Source organism: Vipera berus (genome assembly GCF_964194415.1).
Source record: "Vipera berus genome assembly, chromosome: 4".
NCBI lineage: Eukaryota > Metazoa > Chordata > Lepidosauria > Squamata > Viperidae > Vipera > Vipera berus.
The window spans coordinates 92525789-92548245 of record NC_138206.1 but is presented as its reverse complement, the minus strand read 5'-3'; the positions used below and the strand labels follow the sequence as shown (position 1 = coordinate 92548245).

The following is a 22457-nucleotide window of genomic DNA, read 5'->3' as shown; positions in this document are numbered from 1 at the left end:
GGTAACTCTTACCTCAGATTCTTAGTTGTAAACTATAAGCCTAAAATCTAAATCCATGTTTTGTATTTCAAATAATCTTCCTTCAGTCCTTGCATAGCTTTTTTTCCCTTGGGGTGTATGGAGGAATTTACCATTAAACAAGTGGATCTGTGTTTATAGAATTCCCTTGTCACACTTGAACCTGAGCTCTTGTGTTTGCTATAGTTTTATCCATAGAGATTTCCCACAATGCAGTTAAAATGTTACAAAGTAGTAGATTGAATAAGAAAAAACTTGGTTATTCCTTGATAGAATAACGTTCCATTAGCAGCACATGGGAGTACATAGGTGATTGCAGCTCTTGTACAACCGACAGTTCTGGGATGAAGCAGATTATTCAGGACAAAACTTCACATGAAGCATTTTGCTCACTTCAGTTGCATGCAGAAAAGTAGAAAGAAACATAAATTGTTTTTTAATTTGCTATAAGGTGTAACTCCTGGTGTTTTTGATTCTATCAAAGTTCACTATTCAGAACGTAAGCGTGTGTGTGCATATAAATAAAATAATCTCATTTAGCAGAGCCAGACAACAGAAAAAGGTAGATATGCTGTTCTTTAAAAAAAAGTGAGATTAAGTAGAGCACTAGTTTTCTAAACAAGGATCTCTACTTAAAGTCCAGAGCCTTAACATGGTTACAATTCAAAAAATGATAGCTTCAAATATACTTTATTATAGTTTCTTTATTATATAGTTTTGTATTCTGTTATTACAAAAATGTCTGAAAATATATAGTCCATTTGTTGAAAAGGGATTACATCTACATTACATTTTATTTACATAATTAAAGTGTTTGTGCTTTTTTTAAAATAAAAATATCCCATTGAACACATGAAAGGCTGAGGCTAATTAGTGAAGTGTCAATGGCAGCCTGAGAAAATTGTATCGGAGCAAGTGAAGTAATGTTCATTTAGACTGATGTAATCAGATTTGCTCTACACGTATCTCGTAGTTTGTTTATTGTAGCCATTCGCAGACTTCCAGGTTCCGTAAATATTTTCTAGAATTGAAAATTAAAATATTAACATATACTACGATACAAAGAAATATCTGAGTGTGCTTTGTGCTACAAAATGAGCAGAATCACACTAATCAAAAAATACCATGAGTCAAATCCCTCTTCCTAGAATGGGATCCATCACATTATTAAATCAACAACTCACAAGGTTCCATTCAGATTGTTACACCTGTGCATTAAGAAATACTTAAAATTCACTTGCAGTACATTAGAAGATGAAAACTAGTGAACATTAGGGTCTTGTACCAATTTGGTCAGATAGCTATGGAGGAAAATTAGCCCTATATCTAAGTTTCCATGTTTAGACACAGCCTACTTCTAAATGCCAGCTAAATTTATGCTGCAGTTGTAACTTATACTGCTAAGCTTGTAAGCCGCCCTGAGTCTTCGGAGAAGGGCGGGATATAAATGGAATTAAAATAAAATAATAAAATAAAACTTTCTCAAGGTAATTAGGCTGGCCAAAAATTAGATGGGTCTTAGAACTGATCCCATCAAAATTTTAGAGAATTTATATCTGACCCTAGAGATTTTTAATTGACTCAAAATAAGGAATTGTGCTTAGGAATAATTGGAATACTGTGTTACATTTAAAAATACTGAGTTTCCAAAAAAAAAAATCCTATAAAAACACGTAAAGCACCAATCTTATGCATGAAAACTTAGCTTTCAGAGTGAAGATGGATAAAGAAGACATTGGAAATATCTATAAAATCATATATGGTTAATATGGCACATAGGAAGATAATTTTTTCTCCTCAGAATGAATGACATTGGGGGCATCCACTAAAACTAAATACAGGGAGGAGATTCAAGATTTAAAGAAGTTCATTTACACAGCATGTTGTTCTACTGTTGAATTTGCTGCCATTAGTTGCAATGGCCATCAAAAATCATTGTAGGAGGGACATTAGACAAATTTACACAAATCAGTCTATTAGTAATTGCACGATGGTTGCATTGTGACTCAAGAGACAGCATATTTTAAATGTCAGCTGCTGGACAGTAATAAGACTGTTCCTCGCTTGTTCTTGTTTGGAGATTTAATTTGCCACAATGAGATAGAATGGGGGACTCAAGGGGTCTTTGAGACACTCCCAAGGATCTACAGGGTTCTTGTAGAAAATGAGAGTATTTCTCAACTTTTAGAGATTTAGTGCTATTCAGTATTTATGAAGCATGGGGCTGCCCCCTGATCTGTGAAACAAATTATATAGCTACTGACACTATATGAAGCTAATTGAAACTAACTCCCTGCAGGCAAATCATGAATATTATTATTATTATAAACGAATGGTAGATTTTACTGAAGCAAAGTGACTTTTCGCAAGTAAGAGCATTGTAGGGTTAAATGTAGTTCCAGAAGTTTGATAGAAAGCATACCCATAAAAGTAAAATGGCATCTACATTTCCATTATCTATCTGTATATCCTTAGCTATTTTGGTTATGCAGAGGTGAGAGAACCTGGTTGACTCTACAATGCTGTGGATTATTTCCAACATGATCTGTGCCCATTACCAAGAGTGATCCTGATTGGCTCAAGGTTGACTCGCCTTCCATCCTGCCAAGGTCAGTAGAATGAGGATCCCAGATTGTTGGGGGCAATATGCTTACTGTAAAATGCTTAGAGCAGGCATGTCAAACTCGTGATATCATGTGACGTCATGCAACGTATTGGGACTTTTTCCCTATTGCCGGCAGTGGGGTGGGCGTGGTTTCAGCGTGATGCATCCCACCCGCAGGCCAGCAGTTTGACATGCCTGGCTTAGAGAGTGTTCTAAAGCACTATGAAGTGGTATATATGTCTTAAGTGCTATTGCTAATATTTTTCGGAGCAAGGTTGAATTCCTGTTGGAGGGAGCCGTTTTGTTTTATATATTTGTCTCAGCAGCTCATGATCTCTTTTTTGTTCTTGTTTTCTTTTTAATTGTGAGCCTCCCAGAGTTGTTGGGCAGTGTGCAGCCTATACATGTATAATTAAATACAATATATTTTAAAAATATTGAATTATATTTCATAATGCCCGCTTAAACAATCTTATGGACAATAGTATCAATACGCATTTTTATAGCAGATTCATTGTTTTCTAGGATGACACCCACCTGCATGAATATGTGACACTCAGTTACAAATGATCCTGTAGTAATCTGCTTAAATTTTTCACAGATTTCAGGAAAATTTGTAGCTTCCAAAATGAAATCTTGATGTTGCTTAATTAATGTTAAGGCCACACGAAAGATTATTTTTGATCCTTCATAAAACAAACAGTCCCAAATTCGGAGCACAGTCTGTTGAAGAATGAAATTAGTTACTGACTGTATGAAACACATGCACTAGAATTTGGATAATTACATAAAAGGTAATACATTGTTGTCATTCTCACTTGCCTCTACTGGAAGAATGTCAATGAACAAACATATAAACCAACGGGATGCCACCAAAGTCCACAAGTTGCCATGTTTTTCCATTAATTCTGCCACGGCTGGAATCTTCATTTTCACAAGGTGTCCAAGAACCTCTTGATCTGTTTTCAGACCCATCATTTCGGGACTATAATAATCTTCAGAAAGATATGAAAACTAAAGTCATCAGAATGCAATTTATTGTTTTAAATATATATATACAAGCAAAAAATCCAAACACTGGGATGAGATAAAAACAAAAGCAGTTTAATAAAATCGAGCTTTCATTGGCCAACTGCCAACATTGTCAGGATAGAATTGCTGGAGAGGAGAAACCACATTTATATCACTGGCGCTTTTGCGCTCCACTCATGGAGCGCATCACAGGTCTGCCCGCGATAACACCAAGGGCAGCCGATTACTTAAAAAAGCCTGGTTTTTGGACCGTTCCTCAATTAACCAGCATATAGATCTCCTCCCTGCATATGAAGCCCTTAAGAGCTGGGAAGAAGAACGGCACAGACAATGTGAACACTCATGGAATACACCGTCGAGCTGAGATCTGGATTGCACGGTTACACAGCAACACAAAAATCAAGAATGGGGAGGAGCAATCCCCAAGGAGGTTTGGCATGAGGACACACGCAATGACGGCATTGATTGTGACCGGAAGAACAGGCAGCGATTCCCTGCTGACAGCGAGTACCCAGAGACAATTGCACTCCGAACGAGCACAAAGTAGTTCGAGATAATACGGCCAATGGAGTCAAACAGACCAGTGATGCACTCCATGAGTGGAGCGCAAAAGCGCCAGTGATATAAATGTGATTTCTCCTCTCCAGCAATTCTATCCTGACGACATTGGCAGTTGGCCAACGAAAGCTCGATTTTATTAAATTGCTTTAGTTTTTATCTCATCCCGATGTTCGAATTTTTTACCTGAATATCAATATTCTGTAAGAGATATCTAACAGTAAGAAGAATCTTCTTTCAAAGCTAGTTTGCATTTTTTCTAGTCCATGAGTCCTGTGAAATTATGAAATTCTAGAGTAGCCAAGAAAACAAAGACTGGGCTGTATTACAAGTTTTGACCAAGGACAGTTTGGAGGAAAAATACATTCATGAACATGGACAGAGAAGATGGGCTAGCAAGAATAGATGGTGCTGGAAATTTTTGTTTTTTATTACCACTAGCTGGATCTCAACCAGAATGAAATGAATTTCCAGCCCTACAAATTATGAAAAGTTATAGATGTTGAGTTTCCATGAAACTACAGACAAATTTACATCTTAAGGAAGGTATGTTCTATATTGAAGTATAACATTGGCATGGTACATCTAGCTTCAAGGAGCATACACACAAAAAAATTATTCCATCAAAAGTCATTTTTCTCCATACTGTATGAGAAAGTAAAATGGTCACACCAATTTTTAATAAAGACACCAGATGGCGCTCCATAACTTGGCACAGATTGCCATGCAATAAATTCCAGGTTTCTAATCAATCCAGGATCTGTTGAAAAAGAACAGCAGTTGCTGCTTTCAGTCTCTAAAAGCAGAGCAAAAACCCCAGGCCAAAGCTCTTTGCATGAACAATGGGGCATTATTTCAAACCACTAGAAATGCTACAAGATCAAGGTTAGGCATGCCACTACTTAGCTTTCCTGATTGTAGAAAAAGCCAACTCCAGAGAAGAAAGATTTTCTTTCTTTAAAACATAGCCCATATTCCAACCGACTCCCAATCAAAATTTAAAACCACATATAAAATCATGTTAAAATTATAAAACTAAACACATTAAAATGTTAAAAACAACAAAAATATGCTGCCAAGTCGAGCTTCTAATGTGCAGTCATCCAAATATGATCCCAGAACTTGAGGAAAATGCCAGAGCTACAAAGCTTTATGAACGACTGGAGGGTAGAGGCCTGTTCCAAGGGGCAGGGGCTGCCACAGAAAAGGCACACTTCATGGTTCCTATCAGATAGCAACATTCAGGCAAGGTACTAGGAGTTGACCTGGTAGGATGGGTAGATGGCCTTAAGTCCGGCAGATAACCTGGCTCTGTGCCATATAGAGCTTTAAAGTTGACGACTAGCACCTTGAATTGCACCCAGAAAGAAACTGGAAGTCAGTGCAGCTTAGTACAACAGAGATGGGCAAACCTAGGAGGCCCTATTACTCTGTGTGGTGCTGCAGTCTGGGTGGTCTTCAAAATTGAAAATGATAAAAAGATAACATAAGGTTTCGTTCTACAATAATGTATGGCATTCTGCTACATCACATGCCTTATTTTACACATGGAACATTACCTGTGGGAAATATAAAAATCTAGCGGAATACAGTGATGAAGCAATTCTGAATGCTTCAGTAACAAAACTTTCGAATACATAATTCTGGGTTGCATTTGTTTTGCCATTTTCAAGTGTTCTGCTGCAACGAACATTCCATTTCAATATTTTACTGCAGCCACAAATTAGCATAACTAGCCCAGAATCACTGAGAATTATAACTAATAAAAGACTACCATTAAAAGCCATAGACTATAAAATACATAAAGCCTACGTATTAGCTTTATATTCCACCTTTTGTTCAAGAGCTCAAGTAGCCTACTCAGAGCTCTGTCTTCCTATTTATCCCCATGGCAGCCACACAAAGCTCAGTTGGGTTAACGGAGAAAAATTGTTCCAAAGTTGCTTTCATGGCAGAAGAATATCTAGAGCCAAGGTTTCCTGCTCCTAATCCAGCACCAGAACCACTATAAAACATTAGCTCTCATTGCTTTCTCTTACTTTTAAGTAGGATGCAGGAAGTGATAGCATCCATACATGCTGCTGATTATTGCATTACTACTCCAATTACAATGTACAACATACATTAAAAAAACATCTAAAATAATGTATTCTAACAATAACAGAAGCCTCAAGAAGCACTACATCACTAAACCACTGAAAGCTAATTTAAGCCGATATTCACAATCCAAGAAAGAGAAAGGGCTTTATTCTGATATTGAAAAGTCAACATAGGTGCCAGGAAAAAGAGTTCCAGAGCTTAGGAGTCCAACTTCTCAACACTCCTTATATCCAAGTATCCATACTAATAGATCATCTCAATATGAATATGCAGATTGCATTAAAATGGCATATGCAGCACTATTTTTCCTGCAGCTCTATGCTGCAAAGGTATTAGTATAAATGAATCACAAACCAGAACTTGGTTATATTATCATAATGCTATTATGAAATTCAGTTTTCTACTTTCAATAATAAAATAGGTATAGATAGATAAAGAAAACAACTAGGAAAGTTTTTGCAACTAGTAAGGCTTTTATAATCTGCTGAAGCAGCCTATATTTTCACCTAACATTATTGGTTATTATTGATCAAAGCCTAAAGCACCCACGCTAGCTTATTATTTTCTATCTCTTTTGCATGAATAAACTCAAATTTTAAAACAGCTGAAAATTCTCACATGCAGGCAGGCCTTGGATCTTCTTAGCTGAATAACCTGGTAAGATTATTTACATGTAAAACACACATATATTTAAAACACTAATGATTATCCAGTCCTTGTATTTATAGAAATAAATCCTTTAGCATTTCACAATCTGATGAACTGTGGCAGGACCCACATTTTGAAGATGGGTCTTCAATTGCTACAGATAGTTCATCTACAAATAAAGAATTCAGTGAATTCAGTATAAAAGGTCAATGAACTGCACCCTTCTTCTATTTCTGGCCATTCTTCTCTATCTATGGTATCTCTAGTCCTTCATTTCCTTATTTCCAAATGCAAAGTTGCTACTTTGCAATATTAAGAAAAAAATATCAGGACTTTAACAAAACAAAATAATCTGCTTTCTTTCCACTAGGTAAATGGAAGGAGGGCTGTCATAAGCAATTGTGTTGTAGTACAATTTTAAATCCATTCTGGAGTTGCAAGGGGATGGGATGGGAAGAAAGTGGTATGAACATATTTGCATATATTGCATCCAGCAGTGGAAATATGTATGCAGAGACTGCAGCCTAACAAAACTGCAATACATCTCCTCCTTGAACATCTCCTCTGCAAAAACAGAAGTTTTTAATGTTTTACAATACAATACAATACAACAAACTGAAGGGAAGAAAAGCATAAATAATACTTTTCAACAGTACAAACAGAAGACTGTGGTTATAAAAAATATGGAATAATCTGAGATATTTAACTGAGACACAAGGAAACAGTTGCTTAAATTACATGCCACTTTGAAGACAAATACAATTACTTCAATGTTAAGACTATAGAGTTTCCCAAATGTTTTCATTTCAGTGTCCTTACTGTATTACTATTTTTTTTCATAGCATCCCTAACTTCTAGTTACATATGGTCCTATAGGTATCAAATATTACTGTGTTATTTCACACAGCCTCTGAGTGTTGGCTGTGTAGCACTCAGCACAACCACCAGTGATAATTGTTCCTTTTACAAGAAAGAAATATTCAGGTCTCTAATAATTTTTGGTTTTCTTTTTTCCCAATCTTTTTCAGCTCTGTCAAATTGTATTCTTCTTAAGATGCAGTGACCAGAACTATGCACAATACTCTTTAAGTGTGATATCACCATAATTTGCAAATCTACTACATATTTAGGATAATAATGATAGTAACAACCCTTGAACATCATTGGGATTGACAAAATCATCAAGTCAATTGCAAAATTCAGTTGCAATTGAACAGTTTACGTCCTTCAACAATTCCTTTTACACTATCAAACAACATCTGCCTATCCCATAACAACAACAGTTTCAAAGTTGATATTTTCACCAGGCAGTCAACTGTGATTCCAAGTCCCCTTCATTAGTATTTATTACCAGCTCATATTCCATTAATGTATTACAAGTGGATATTTTGTATGTGTACCAACATACCGGTATATTGCTTTACTTATTTACGATGACTGCATTTGCCATTTAGAAGGCCATCTAAGTTTGGAGAGATCTTTTTGGAGTTCTGCACAGTTGTTTTTTTGATTTCACTACCTTGAACAGTTTGGTATTATTAGCAAACATAGACACTAACAGTCCAAAATGAACCCCAGATCATCTAAAAATTGCAAATCACCACTTTCTGTATTATACACTTTTCCCCACTATGAGAACTGAACTTTTATTCCAACCACTTCCTATTTTAACAGATGCCAATCTGGATAAGTACTTATTCCATGCAGCTCAGTTTCCTTAGAAGTATTTAGGAAGAATTTCGATAATGGCTTCTTTAAACCCACATGAACATTATTAATTGGATAATCCTTATCTCCCTGAATTTCTATACCCCTATAAATGTTTGAAAATTTAGTGAGACGAGACTCCTTGCAGAAGCCATGCTTTTTAGCAAATCTCATTCTTCTGCATATTCTCTTGTTTCCTCTTTAATATTCCTTTCAGTTATTTTCCTTGAAACAGATGTTAATCTAATGGGATTATTTCCTTTACTGATCCTCAAAGACATTATACGAATTGGGTCACAATGGCTATTTTTAAGCCCTGAGAATGGAGATTAATGTTAAATAAACGTTTTATTATTTTTTTTAAAAAGACCAGCAATTTCATAATTAGGTTTTGAAGAATTTCTGATTGGATATTATCTGGACCTGCATGCTTATTTTTAATTCATCCATTTAGTTTATGAGTTATGACTTTACAACAATTTTTCAATTGTTCTCATTTGTCTCAATTCATCTGACATACATTCTGAAAAGTCAGCTTTGGCTCAGAAATCTGTTTTATGTCCTAAAAGTGAAGATAAAAGGAAATAATGCATTCAATTTCTATTTTCCTATCCTCCTTTAATATATCCTTGTTGTCAGTTTCCTATTCTGAATATAGTTGAGGGCTTTTTTTTTCTTTTTTTAAAGAAAGTGCTTTGGAAATTAATATTGCCTGTATAGGTTCGGACTTTCTCAAAGTACAGAATCCCCACCCAACACCTGGTGTGCTGTCGTCATGGGTGGGTGGGCATATTCCTGGGACAGTTAAGTGAAGAACACTAGCAATATTTGTCAGAAATATATAGTCCCAGCAGAGTCACCCAAGGTCTAGCTCTCCAGCTTAAGCAAGCAGGTACCTATGTTGGGCCGCAGCAAAATAGGGAGATGCTGGGATAGATGATCACTTCAGGTGACAATGGCAATGGCATCAGTTCTTACTACATAGGAAAAGGAAATGCATTTCATCAGGAAAATCATATGAATAAACAATATAAAGTGATTGATGATATAGTGCCAGATAAAAGGCCTCAGCAATCAGATGGCACTCAGCACACTACTGAAGAAAAATTATTTCGGAATATTTATTTATTTAATTGGATTTGTATACCGCCCTTTCCCGAAGGACTCAGGGCGGTTTACAGGGAAGTAAAACAAGAAATATAAAAGTTAAAAACAATTAAAAAGATTATAATAGTCCCTGAGAGAATAAAAACCCCAATTAAAATTAAAATTAAAATTCTCAGCCTGGGCCAGAGAGCTCGAAGATCCAGGTCTTCAGGTCCTGGCGGAATGAACGGAGGTCGGGGGCATTCCTCAACTCCACGGGCAGCTGGTTCCAGAGGGCAGGCGCACCCACTGAGAAGGTCCTCCCCCTGGGCATTACCCACCGGCAATCTTTTACCGGCGGCACCCTGAGAAGACCCTCCCTGTGGGAGCGCACTGGACGAAGGGAGCTTGATGCTGGCAGCAGGTGTTCCCTCAGATATTTATTTATTTATTTATTTATTTATTTATTTTTATAAACCGCCCTTCTCCCGAGGGACTCGGGGCGGTGTACAGAGTAAGGTAGGTATACAGATTGAACCATTTAGGGCTTTATAGGTCATCACCAGCACCTTGAATCTCACCCGGAGGGCAACCCGAAGCCAATGCAGCTCGCGGAGTAGAAGTGTTACATGGGAGTATCGGGAAACCCCCATCACAACTCGCGCGGCTGCATTCTGCACCAGCTGAAGCCTCCGAGTGGTCCTCAAGGGCAGCTCCATGTAGAGAGCGTTGCAGTAGTCTAAACAGGAGGTCACGAGCGCATGAGTCACTGTGCGTAGGGCATCTCGGTCCAGGTAGGGTCGCAACTGGCGCACCAGGCGAACCTGGGCAAAAGCCCCCCTGGTCACGGCTCCTATATGGTCTTCAAAATTGAGCCGGGAGTCAAGGAGGACGCCCAAATTGCGAGCCCTATCAACGGGGGGTAACACCTGGAATATGAATTTTTATGACATGGTTAGGTTAAAGCTCTTGGGATGTCTACTTGTTGATGCTGCCATATAAAAAAAGAAAAACCCAAGCTGCAAAGACAAAATTAAAGTACAGATAAAAACTTAGGATCATTCATTTAGAAACTGTTCAAAGTTATGACAAGGCTGAAAAATGTGACTTACAACTGGTTCTCATTCTTATGACCATCATAGTATCTTCATAATTGTAAGGTTGCCATTTAGGTGCTTGGCAACCAGCATGTATTTACAAGGCTTGCAGTGTCCCAGGGTCACATAATCTCCATTTATGACATTCCCAGAGAGTCACTAGTCAAAAGTCAATGGGAGAAGACATATTCATTTAATGACTGCATTGATTTGCCTAATGACCCCAGCAAAAAAAGGTTGTAAAACAGTTGTTCAGTGACTCATTGAACAATTGCATTGCTTAGAGAAGGAAGTTCCCAGTAGTGGCCCTAAGTCAAGGATTACCTGTAGAAACATGAAATGTATGACGCATAAACATGGCAAAACTCAATATAGCAAAAGATGAAATGAATCAACTACAGGTTGATATCATGGGCATCAGTGAATTGAAATGGACTGAAATAAGAAACTTTCAGTCAGAAAAATCATACTATTACTCAGGACATGAAAAACAAAGAAAGAACAGGTGTACTTTCATATACAGGATGCTTGTATATGATCTTGGCTACAGTGCAATCAATGACCAATTAATATTAATTAGACTTTGCAGACAATCCTTTAATTCGATATTCATCCAAGTTTGTATTTCAACCACTGATGGAAAAGAAAAAGTTTTCTTCACATGCAAGTAAAATAGTGCTTAGGATCATCCAATGTAAATTAAAGCCGTACTTGGAATGAGAGTTACAGTTGTTCCAGAGGGTTAAGGAATAAAAATACATTATTCGAAGACAAATTGATGGCTGCTTCATTGATTATAGAAAGTTATGTGGCTGTGTCAATCATATCAGGTTGTGGAATGTGCTGTGTTTTCCCAAAAATAAGACCCAACCAGAATAAGCCCTAGCATGATTTTTCAGGATGGTCGTAATATAAGCCCTACCTCAAAATAAACCCCAGTTAAGATCGTCAGTCAGAAGGCCACATCAGTATTGTGGTTGCCCGGGGGGGGGCATGGCCAGGTTGACATCACTCGTGTCAGGGGACCCTGTGGAGGTCTCTGGACAGGGCTGGGGGGAATCTAGGGGTCTCTGGTGGAGGGGGTGGGACCAGGGTGGGCACCAGGCCTGATCCACTGGAGGAGCTGTGCCAATCCTCTTGGGCCACATGGGGGGGAGGGTGGATGGCAGTGTAGGCTGCCTGGGGACATGCGTCTGACCCAGCCCATGAGCTTCTGGGGCACTAGGACCCCATGGCCCAGCCCCATTTCCCTGAAGGAGCACCTGGCTGCACTTGCCTCCTCCTCAAGGCTGCTGCTGCTGTGCTTGCTCTCTTTTCCCGGGCTAGGCTTCCTGGGCTGCAGGAGGGCTGAGGGGCAGCGGGGCTCCTGCTGGATGTCACCACCACGAGGCAGGTGGGGGGGTTGGCCTGCCCACAGGGCCCCAAGGTGCATGGGTGCAGGGCGTGTGGGGCAGTTCTGGGGCTGGGCTTGGGTGGGGAGGAGGAGGAGGAAGGAGAGTCCCGGCTGCTTCTTGGGGACCGGAGCTCCCTGCCCTTCCTGTTTTCTGGGGCCATTGCGGGTGGGACAGTGGGTGGGAGGCTTATCCCGCATTTGCAGTGGAGCTGGAGGATGAGGTTGGATGGCAGGAGCCAAGTGCTCAGAGGCTGTGGTATGGCGACAACCCCACCCTGCCACATCCCTCATCTTGCAGTGGTGGCACCAAAAGCAGGCGGAGGCAGAAGCACCGGGGAGGCATGCGATCCAACCCATTGGATAAGCCATGCGGCTGTTTGCCCGATGGCGGCCTCAGGCAAACGAAGGCAGATGATGGGACAGAGTGGGTGGATTCCTCCCTCTGCGCCTCTGCTTCCATGTGTTGCTTGGAAGGCTGGCCCAGCGGTCACAGCGCTCAGACTCACCTGCGCTGTATGAGCTGTGCAATCCCAGAGTGCACTGCCCAAGGGGCTGGCAGTCTGCAACTACTACTGGACACAGTCAGCCCCTGCATGCCGGCTGCCTCCTGTACACCTTGGGGGGGCACCCGGCTGGGCTAGGGTGGTGGGGGCTGGTCCCTCACCATCTCCAGGGTGGCCCCATCAGCCAGATATGGCCCATTGTGGGCCATATGTGGCCCACGGGCCTTCTGTTTGATATGTCTGTTGCACATGAAAAAAATAAGACATCACCTAAAAATAAGCCCTAATTGGTCTTTTGGAGCAATAATTTATATAAAACCCAGTCTTATTTTGGGAGAAATATGGTATTTAGAAAAAATGGAAAGCCCAGAATCCCTTGTTGCCCTCATGCAAAGCCTATAGACAGGTGAGGAAGTCACAGTCTAGGTGGAACATGGCAAAATGGACTGTATATTAAGGGATACTGAATTGAAAGAAGATATGCATAGTTTAAAAATTGGAGGAAGAAATATCACTAAACTGTGCTATGATAAAAATACTACTCCTTTAGCTGAAAATACAAATGCAAAGATAATAAAGCCAAAGAGCAAAGTGAAAAAGTAGTAGTGAGATTAAATATAAAGACAGCCCAATTCATGACAACAGGGACTGACAATGAAAATATTGAAGTGGCAGATAGCTTCTCTCTTTTTTGGAGCAATTACCAATAGCAAAGGAACAAGCAGTGAAGAAATTTACCAGAGACCAGTACTTTGTAGAATAGCAATCTTGGAAAAAAAGATATTCAGATGCTGGGATCTGTCTACACCTATGAAGATGAGAACTGTGGAGGAACTGGTTTTCCTTATGACTCTCAATGGAAGTGAACATTAAAGAAGCAGGACATAAAAAGTATTAATGTTTTTGAATATTGATGATGTAAAAATATCATGGATAATCAATAAAACCAACTCATGGATCACTGAACAAATCAACATACACTACTCACTGAAGGCACAAATACCTGGATTGAAATTATAATAGTTTAGATATATTATGCAAAGACTTAATTTTTTTCTGAAGTCTATAATGCCAAGAAGATGGAAGGAAAGAGGGGAAGAAAGGCTAACTCACAGCAAGGTGAACCGACTTCTTTACAGAAGAGATTGGCACACAGCTAGAAGACATGACAGGCCAGGTTAGGGAAAGTATCCTAGAAAAACTATCTATGTAGTTGCTAAGATCCAACATCAATTTGATGGCACATAATCAATCAAAAATAGTTATTCCTCAATTTATGCATTTTAGTCCATACATCTCCATGCTTGACAGTTAATTCTGTTGCTTTAACACATACATACACTCCTCTCTTCAACCCAGGTACATGCATATATATGCATTTTTTTTCTTTAATTCTTTCTCAAGGAGCTTATAGTTACAGTATGGACTAAGCAGAGATTATGGAATATCTCCATGCAGGAGCTAAATAAACAAAATTAATTTATCCATCTTATAATGGAATTTTGGCATCAGTTCCAAATGATAATAAACATCAAATTACTTTTATTAAGACTAGATTAAATATCCCATCATCACATGTGTTGGAATATAGATTTGAAAGGATTTCTATCCTACAAAGATTTAATTCTTTCAATATCAAAACTGGATCAATGGAGCTCATTTCTAATAATCTGCATTTTTATGTAATAGTTCACAAGGATTTAATCTGGTTTATTTTAAGAATGTATCAAACAGATTTAATTTCAAATATACATTTTTGTCACCAGACAAGAGATACAAAGGTGGTTCTTGTGATGATCAAACCTTTAGTGCTAGCTTCTGAAAGCAGCTAATGAATTAAATAGGAATAATTGAAGTATTTTGGACACATAATTAATAGTTAATCAATACTGAATATTTTTCTTAATGTTATAATCAGCTTAGTTCTGCAATAGCTATATTCCATTTCATGTTTACTTTAACTGTAATAGATTTGCAGTATATAGAAATATAGACTCCATCTAATTTTTCACATTCGCTGCAAGCTTATTCATGCAAACACCTACCTCATCAACTTTATGAGTAGATTAGATTCTAAGGATGAATTATAACATTCTGTGCAGTGTATCATTCCTCATCCTGTTGAATGTCATATTTTTTACTAAATAAGTCATAAAGGATTTTATGTCTTCCATCTGAAAGACATTGGTTAACTTATCCAAATACTATTATATGCTGCCATCCAAAAAAAATCCTCCTTACTTTGACAGTATTATGGGAATGAATTAGTAATAAGAAAAGCAGCATCAGTTTATCAGATATATATAGCAGATTACTGAGCCTATACTGTGTTTCAAAAAGCTGTAATGTACAACAGATTTTCCCACTCTTGGGCAACTTGTGGATATCAACTTCATAATTCCCAGCAGTGGCCATCATAGCAGGGGAATTCTGGGAGTAAAATGCCCAGGTCTGATGTAGAGAACAAGGACTGCTATTCCAAATTAAAAGACTTCAAGTCAAGCTAATGATCTTCCTCAGGGTAAAGGCTTTTATGTTCTTTGAGTAAACTATTTTGCAAATAGTCCAACATAATCTATCAATATTGGCTATTTTTAAAAAACCATTGGCTTCCAAGCACTGTTTTGAATCATTGTTTTTAGTAATTAAGCTACAGTCATCAATATATAGAACACCTAGTGCATTATCTAGCAGTCTGATATATGAAAAGTTATTTTAAAGCTACTAGATCCACTAAGAACTCCAGCTGACCTATTTTAACAATTATACAAATATCTTTAAACTTTTAGAAGAGCAGCTCTGGTTTAAGTCAGTTTTTTTCAAATCATCTCTCATAAAAATAGTAAAATATCAGCCGAGAATGGACTGCAGATGAAAGTCCACATAACCATATAAAGCTTGTCCAAATACATTCCATTTCCCGAAGCAGAGCAAAGTTAAACTGGAAACAGTCTCCTTTAAAAAAAAACCACAAGATGCAAACATCATCATATATTAATTTTGTATATAGGTAAACATCAACTTAAGAAACATATACAATAATTTACAATTTCTGACATGAATGTGCTATTTGTGTAAAATGAATACATTCTCAATGAATTACTGATTGTACTTCATATATATTTAGACTTCTGGAATCTCAGAACACAGGAAATGAATTGTGAGGTGAGATTCAAACATACCAGGTAATATTCGGCTGATGAGTGCATCCAGTAACCAAAATGATTCCTCCTCATTCCTTGTAATAAGAATCAAGTATCCAGCTATGAAATTCATGCCCTGAAATAAATATGAATTTCCTATTTATTTCATGTCAAAAGAGGGAGTCAAAGGAATGAAATAAAAAAAGCAAAACATTTTTTTATTTCTCATTGGTTAAGCAGCACAGGAATTCTTTCTTCTCCTCACATATCCAACAGAAGCACCTTGGGGGTGGGGGCTGCAAGGCTTTGATGAAAAATTAGTCCAGATACTTATGAGGTGGTTAATCTGACATAAACGAGAAAGGAAACTGATCTGGGATAATTTAAAAAATGGCTCTGCTGTCAGTATAAAATTTGCCTTTGCTCTATTACGAGCTTATAGACTGGTGTCTATGCCAATAGATATTTTCAATATAAGCATTTTTATAAATCAAAAATTACTTTGCAACAAAGTTGAGTAATGCTGTAGCTTTTGAAGTGTTAAATGTGTGAGCTGTAAGTTTTAAAATATTCAGGAAGAATATCACTTACATTAATTTAGATTTAATTTCAATGCATCTCCAGTTTCTCATTGTCTTTTTAATTCTCTTAGCTTTTATTTCACTAATTGTTCTTGATCTTTCCAGTCAATTCTAAAGCAGAAAGATTATACTTTTTAAATTTTAATTTTATAAATATTGCCAGCTTAGATTTAAACAAGACAAAAAAATCTAAGTGGCAATATTATTTTATAGAACATTTCAGGTCATTCAAATAGAATCAGCTGTTCTAAGTTTCCAAAACTTTATAATCATCTGTTGATATGACATTGGCTTTCTTCAAAAAGTGCCATCTCCCACATCTCCTCTTTCTAATCTACGAAAAGCCAAAACCAGTATCAAAAGTGTTCCATGTGGTTGCGTTATTTTGCTCTCCAGTTGTGCTGTTAGTTTGCTTGACAATAGCAACCATGGTGACTATTTGGCATTTGGTTGCAGGAACTATAAAGGTCTACCCCTCAGAGGGTGTTTGAAGAACAAGTGCATTTATTAATCATGGACACCAGTACAAGACTCTATTAGTACTGTTGCAGAAAACAACAAAGCAAGCTTGTCCAATTCTTTTAAAGGAACAGTCACTGCAAGATTCTCTGAAATAGGTTAGCTGTCAGTCACATTAAATTTTTGTACTGGTAACTAATTAACAATTCCTGAAATATAAACTTAAATTACAAAAAAATCACATATATTCTACTGCTTCTCAAAGGTCTATGTACTTGGAACAATCTGCCACCTGCAATGTTCAACATATTTTATCCAGTTGAAAAAAAACTTCAACTTCTCTAAAAAAACATAATTGTCACAATTCCTCTACTGATGCACTGATTTGCCAAATATTTTGGAAAACAGTGGATGTATTTTGAAGAATATAATAGCAACATGTTTCAAACCTAAAGTCACCATCTACTGAAATTTGTTGTTCTTAGCTGCGAAGTCGTGTCCGACTCATCGCGACCCTATGGACAACGTTCCTCCAGGCCTTCCTGTCCTCTACCATCGTCTGGAGTCCATTTAAGCTCACACCTACTGCTTCAGTGACTCCATCCAGCCACCTCATTCTCTGTCATCCCCTTCTTCTATTGCCCTCAATCTTTCCCAGCATTAGGCTCTTCTCCAGTGAGTCCTTACCTCTCATTAGGTGGCCAAAGTATTTGAGTTTTAGCTTCAGGATCTGGCCTACTAAAGAGCAGTCAGGGTTGATCTCCTCTAGGACTGACCGGTTTGATCGCCTTGCAGTCCAAGGGACTCGCAGGAGTCTTCTCCAGCACCATAGTTCAAAGGCCTCAATTCTTTGGTGCTCAGCCTTTTTTATGGTCCAGCTTTCACTGCCATACATTGCAACTGGGATGACCATAGCCTTGACTATATGCACTTTTGTTGACAGGGTGATGTCTCTGCTTTTTAATGTGCTGTCTAGATTTGCCATTGCTTTCCTCCCGAGGAGCAAGCGTCTTTTAATTTCTTGGCTACAGTCCCCATCTGCAGTGATCTTGGAGCCCAGGAAAATAAAATCTGTCACTACCTCCATTTCTTCCCCATCTATTTGCCAGGAATTGAGAGGGCCGGATGACATGATCTTGGTTTTCTTAATGTTGTTTCAACCCAGGTTTTGCACTCTCCTTCACCCGCAACAAGAGGCTCTTTAGTTCTTCTTCACTTTCTGCCATTAGAGTGGTATCATCTGCATATCTTAAGCTGTTGATATTTCTTCCGGCAATCTTAATTCCAACTTTTGATTCCTCTAACCCTGCCTTTCTCATGATGTGCTCTGCATATAAGTTAAATAGGCAAGGCGACAGTATACAGCCTTGCCGGACTCCTTTCCCAATTTTGAACCAATCAGTGGTTTCGTGTCCAGTTCTCACTGTTGCTTCTTGGCCCACATATAGGTTTCTCAAGAGACAATTAAGATGGTCTGATAGGCCCATCTCTTTAAGAACTTGCCACAGTTTGTTATGATCCACACAATCGAAGGCTTTAGCATAGTCAATGAAGCAGAAGTACATGTTTTTCTGGAACTCCCTAGCTTTCTCCATGATCCAGCGTATGTTGGCAATTTGATCTCTAGTTCCTCTGCCTCTTCGAAATCCTGCCTGTACTTCTGGTAGTTCTCGATCCACATACTGCTGGAGTCTAGCTTGTAGGATTTTAAGCATAACTTTACTAGCTTGATAAATGAGTGCAGTGGTGCGATAGTTTGAACATTCTTTGGCACTGCCTTTCTTTCGAATTGGAATGCAAACTGATCATTTCCAATCCTGTGGCCAGTGTTGAGTTTTCCAAATTTGCTGTCAAATTGAGTGTAGCACTTTTACTGCATCGTCTTTTAAGATTTTGAATAGCTCAGCTGGAATACTGTCACCTCCACTAGCTTTGTTGTTGCTCAGCTTTTCTAAGGCCCACTTCACTTCACATTCTAGGATGTCTGGCTCGAGGTCAGTGACCACCTCATTGTGATTATCAGGGACGTTAAGCTCATTCTTGTATAGTTCTTCTGTGTAATTTTGCCACCTCTTCTTAATCTCTTCTGCCTCTGTTAGGTCCCTGCCATTTTGGTCCTTTATCATGCCCATTTTTGCATTAAATGTTCCCTTCATCTCTCCAATTTTCTTGAAAAGATCTCTGGTCCTCCCTATTCTATTGTTTTCTTCTATTTCTTTGCACTGTTCATTTAAGAAGGCATTCTTATCTCTTCTAGCTATTCTGTGGAATTCTGCATTCAATTGGGCGTATCTTTCTTTTTCTTCCTTGCTTTTTGCTTCCCTCCTTTCCTCAGCTATTTGCAAAGCTTCCTCAGACAGCCATTTTGCTTTCTTGCATTTCTTTTTCTTTGGGATGGTTTTAGTTGCTACCTCTTGTACAATGTTGCAAACCTCTGTCCATAGTTCTTGAGGCACTCTATCAGATCTAATTCCTTAAATTTATTTGTCACCTCTACTGTATATTCAACAGGGATATGATTTAATTCATACCTGAGTGGCCTAGTGCTTTTTCCTACTTTCTTCAGTTTAAGCCTAAACTTTGCAACAAGAAGCTCATAGTCTGAGCCACAGTCAGCTCCTGGTCTTGTTTTTACTGACTGTATAGAGCTTCTCCATCTTTGGCTGCAGAGCATATAGTCAATCTGATTTCTGTGTTGACCATCTGGTGATGTCCATGGGTAGAGCCATCTCTTGGGTTGTTGGAAAAGAGTGTTTGCTATGACCATCGTATTCTCTTGACAAAATTCTATCAGCCTGTGCCCTGCTTCATTTTGTACTCCAAGGCCAAACTTGCCTGTTATTCCAGTTATCTTTTGGCTTCCTACTTTAGCATTCCAATCCCTCATGATGATAAGGACATCATTTTTTGGTGTTAGTTCTATAAGGTGCTGTAGAGCTTCATAGAACTGGTCAATTTCATCCTCTTCAGCACTGGTGGTTGGGGCATAGACTTGGACTACTGTGATATTGAATGGTTTGCCTTGGATTCGAACTGAGATCATTCTGTCATTTTGAGGATTGTATCCCAGTATTGTTTTTCCTACTCTTTGATTGACTATGAAGGCTACTCCATTTCTTCTGAGGGATTCTTGCCCGCAGTAGTATACCTGATGGTCATCTGAATTAAATTCACCCATTCCTGTCCATTTTAGTTCGCTGATACCTAAGATGTCGATGTTCAGTCTTGTCATCTTTTGTTTGACCACGTCCAGCTTTCCTTGATTCATGGATCTTACATTCCAGGTTCCTATGGAGAAAAAATCTTTACAGCATCGGACTTTCCTTTCACCACCAGACACATCCACAGCTGAGCGTCTTTTCGGCTTTGGCCCAGTCGCTTCATTCTTTCTGGTGCTACTAGTACTAGTCCTCTGCTCTTCCCCAGTAGCATGACGCCTTCCGACCTGAGGGGCTCATCTTCCAGCGTCATATCGTTTTGCCTTTTGGTACTGTCCATAGGGTTTTCATGGCAAAGATACTGGAGTGGGTTGCCATTTCCTTCTCCAGTGGATCACGTTTTGTCAGAACTCTCTGCTATGACCTTTCCGACTTGGGTGGCCCTGCACGGCATAGCTCATAGCTTCATTGAATTATGCAAGCCCCTTCACCACGACAAGGCAGTAATCCATGAAGGGGCTACTGAAATTATTTGATGGTAAAATGAATTTATGGTAGTTATTCTCCAACTTCTCTAAAGCACATAATTGTCAGAATTCCTTTAAATGATCCACTGATTTACCAAATATTTTGGAAAAGTGGATGTATTCTGAAGTCACCATCTACTGAAATTATTTTATAGTATAATGAATTCATGATAGTTATTCTAGAACAGGGATAGACCCCTCACATCCTGGACATAAACTGTTTCAACTTCTTCTCTCAAGATGAGCATTGCAAGCCAAAACAACTAGACAGTTCCCCCTACCCCCCCATGCCATCACTCTGCTAAACAACTAATTCCCACAATACTGTCGAACTACCTAGTAGGGCTGTATTAATATTATATTTATTATCAAGCCTAATTTAGACTACCAGACCAGCTCCCCTTGGCAGTATGGTTGTAAGACAAATCCTTTCCTACTTCCATATCTACCAAAGTTAGTTTCTACAGGCACTCTAGCAAAACACTCTTATGAACAATCCTTTTTTCATGTCTTCTGCCTTCCTTTGTGGAAAGTGCAAAGCAATCAAGAACTGTCAGTTATTCCTGCAAGTATTCTACTTAAAATACCTGTCAGCTCTTTCTTAATGGGAGAATGTACAGGCCAACTAGTTTCTTGGTATGGAGAATTGCCTTCCTGCTGCATCCTGAAAAGAGGAAATGTTTCATGCACAGAATGTTGGTTCTCCACCTCAATTGGCTTTGTCAAGCCTCTACAGATTGCCCCTCATATCCTCCTTCATGGAAAATGCATGTTAGTTGTGGGGCATTTTGGAAAAGAAGAACATTATTCCATTAAGCTTCACCAAAGAGAGAAAGAGGAATGGCTCACCTGGGTAGGTGCTCCTAGATCTATTCTTTGCTATACTGGTTTCTGCTGGATGAACTGATATTCAAACTGATAATACTGGCTACGAATTCTGGATATCATAGCCCCAACTTACATGACTATGCTAAAGAACATCAATTGGGAAAGGCTGCTCTAAAACTATTTTTAGCCAGATTCTTTTATACTGTAACAAGGAGGCAACTCCACTGGTGCAAGGAACATACATATGTAAAGTCATATTAGTCATGTGACTAGTCCCATTCAACAGACTTACAATAATCAAATGGTACAGCACAGGTCTCCATGCCCCTCAATAATATTTATAAGCTCATAAAATCCTTTTGATTATCCCAATGGAAGAGCCTTGTTTGCGGAATCTGAATTTTTAGAGAAGAAATTTACTTGCTACACCAAAAAGATGGTTCTTAATCTCAAGATGCTTTTCAAGTGCTGAGACCCAAAATGCCATCCATCCATTCATATCCCTTTATTATTTTAACAAATAAGGCTGTAAACATATCCAACACACCTTCCTCCTCCTATTTTTTTCCACAACAACCTTGTGAGGTGAGTTGGGCTGAGAGTTACTGGTCCATGGTCACCCTGGTGGCTTTCATAGATAAGACAGAAGTTGAACTCATGATCTCTTGTTTTCTAGCCTGGTGCCTTAACATTATACCAAACTGGCTCTCATCCTAATCATTAAAAGGTCTTGCTTTAAAGCCTAGTTTGCAATCTTGATTTGATAATATTCATTCCTTTGAAATCTGTCAAATATCATATTTAATTATAACATGCTTGATCTGGTTAGTCTTATACACTTGATGTCTGTGGGTTACTCAATCATGGTTTATTACTTAGGACAGAGTAACCAATAAGATTTGTTCCAAATGATTGAGTTTAGCTCAAATATGATCAAAAGCAGTAGGAAATAGGATACAAGGCTTAGAATACATTCTCAGTGATATGCTGATGGTGTCCTTCTTCTTTGTACAT

At 38.5% G+C, this 22457-nt stretch overlaps 1 protein-coding gene across 1 annotated transcript in view; it reads right to left on the bottom strand.

Annotated features, from left to right (window-relative positions):
• Window positions 1–153: 153 nt before the first annotated feature.
• The window catches only part of GRTP1 (growth hormone regulated TBC protein 1), a 39901-nt gene continuing 17597 nt past the window's right edge, over window positions 154–22457 (bottom strand). The window contains exons 5-8 of the mRNA XM_081326759.1: window positions 15930–16026; window positions 3446–3618; window positions 3161–3346; window positions 154–1039 (exon numbers count right to left, since the gene is read on the bottom strand). Coding sequence (XP_081182885.1) covers window positions 950–1039; window positions 3161–3346; window positions 3446–3618; window positions 15930–16026 — 546 coding nt within the window. The 3' untranslated portion in view covers window positions 154–949. The remainder of the gene's footprint in view (window positions 1040–3160; window positions 3347–3445; window positions 3619–15929; window positions 16027–22457) is intronic.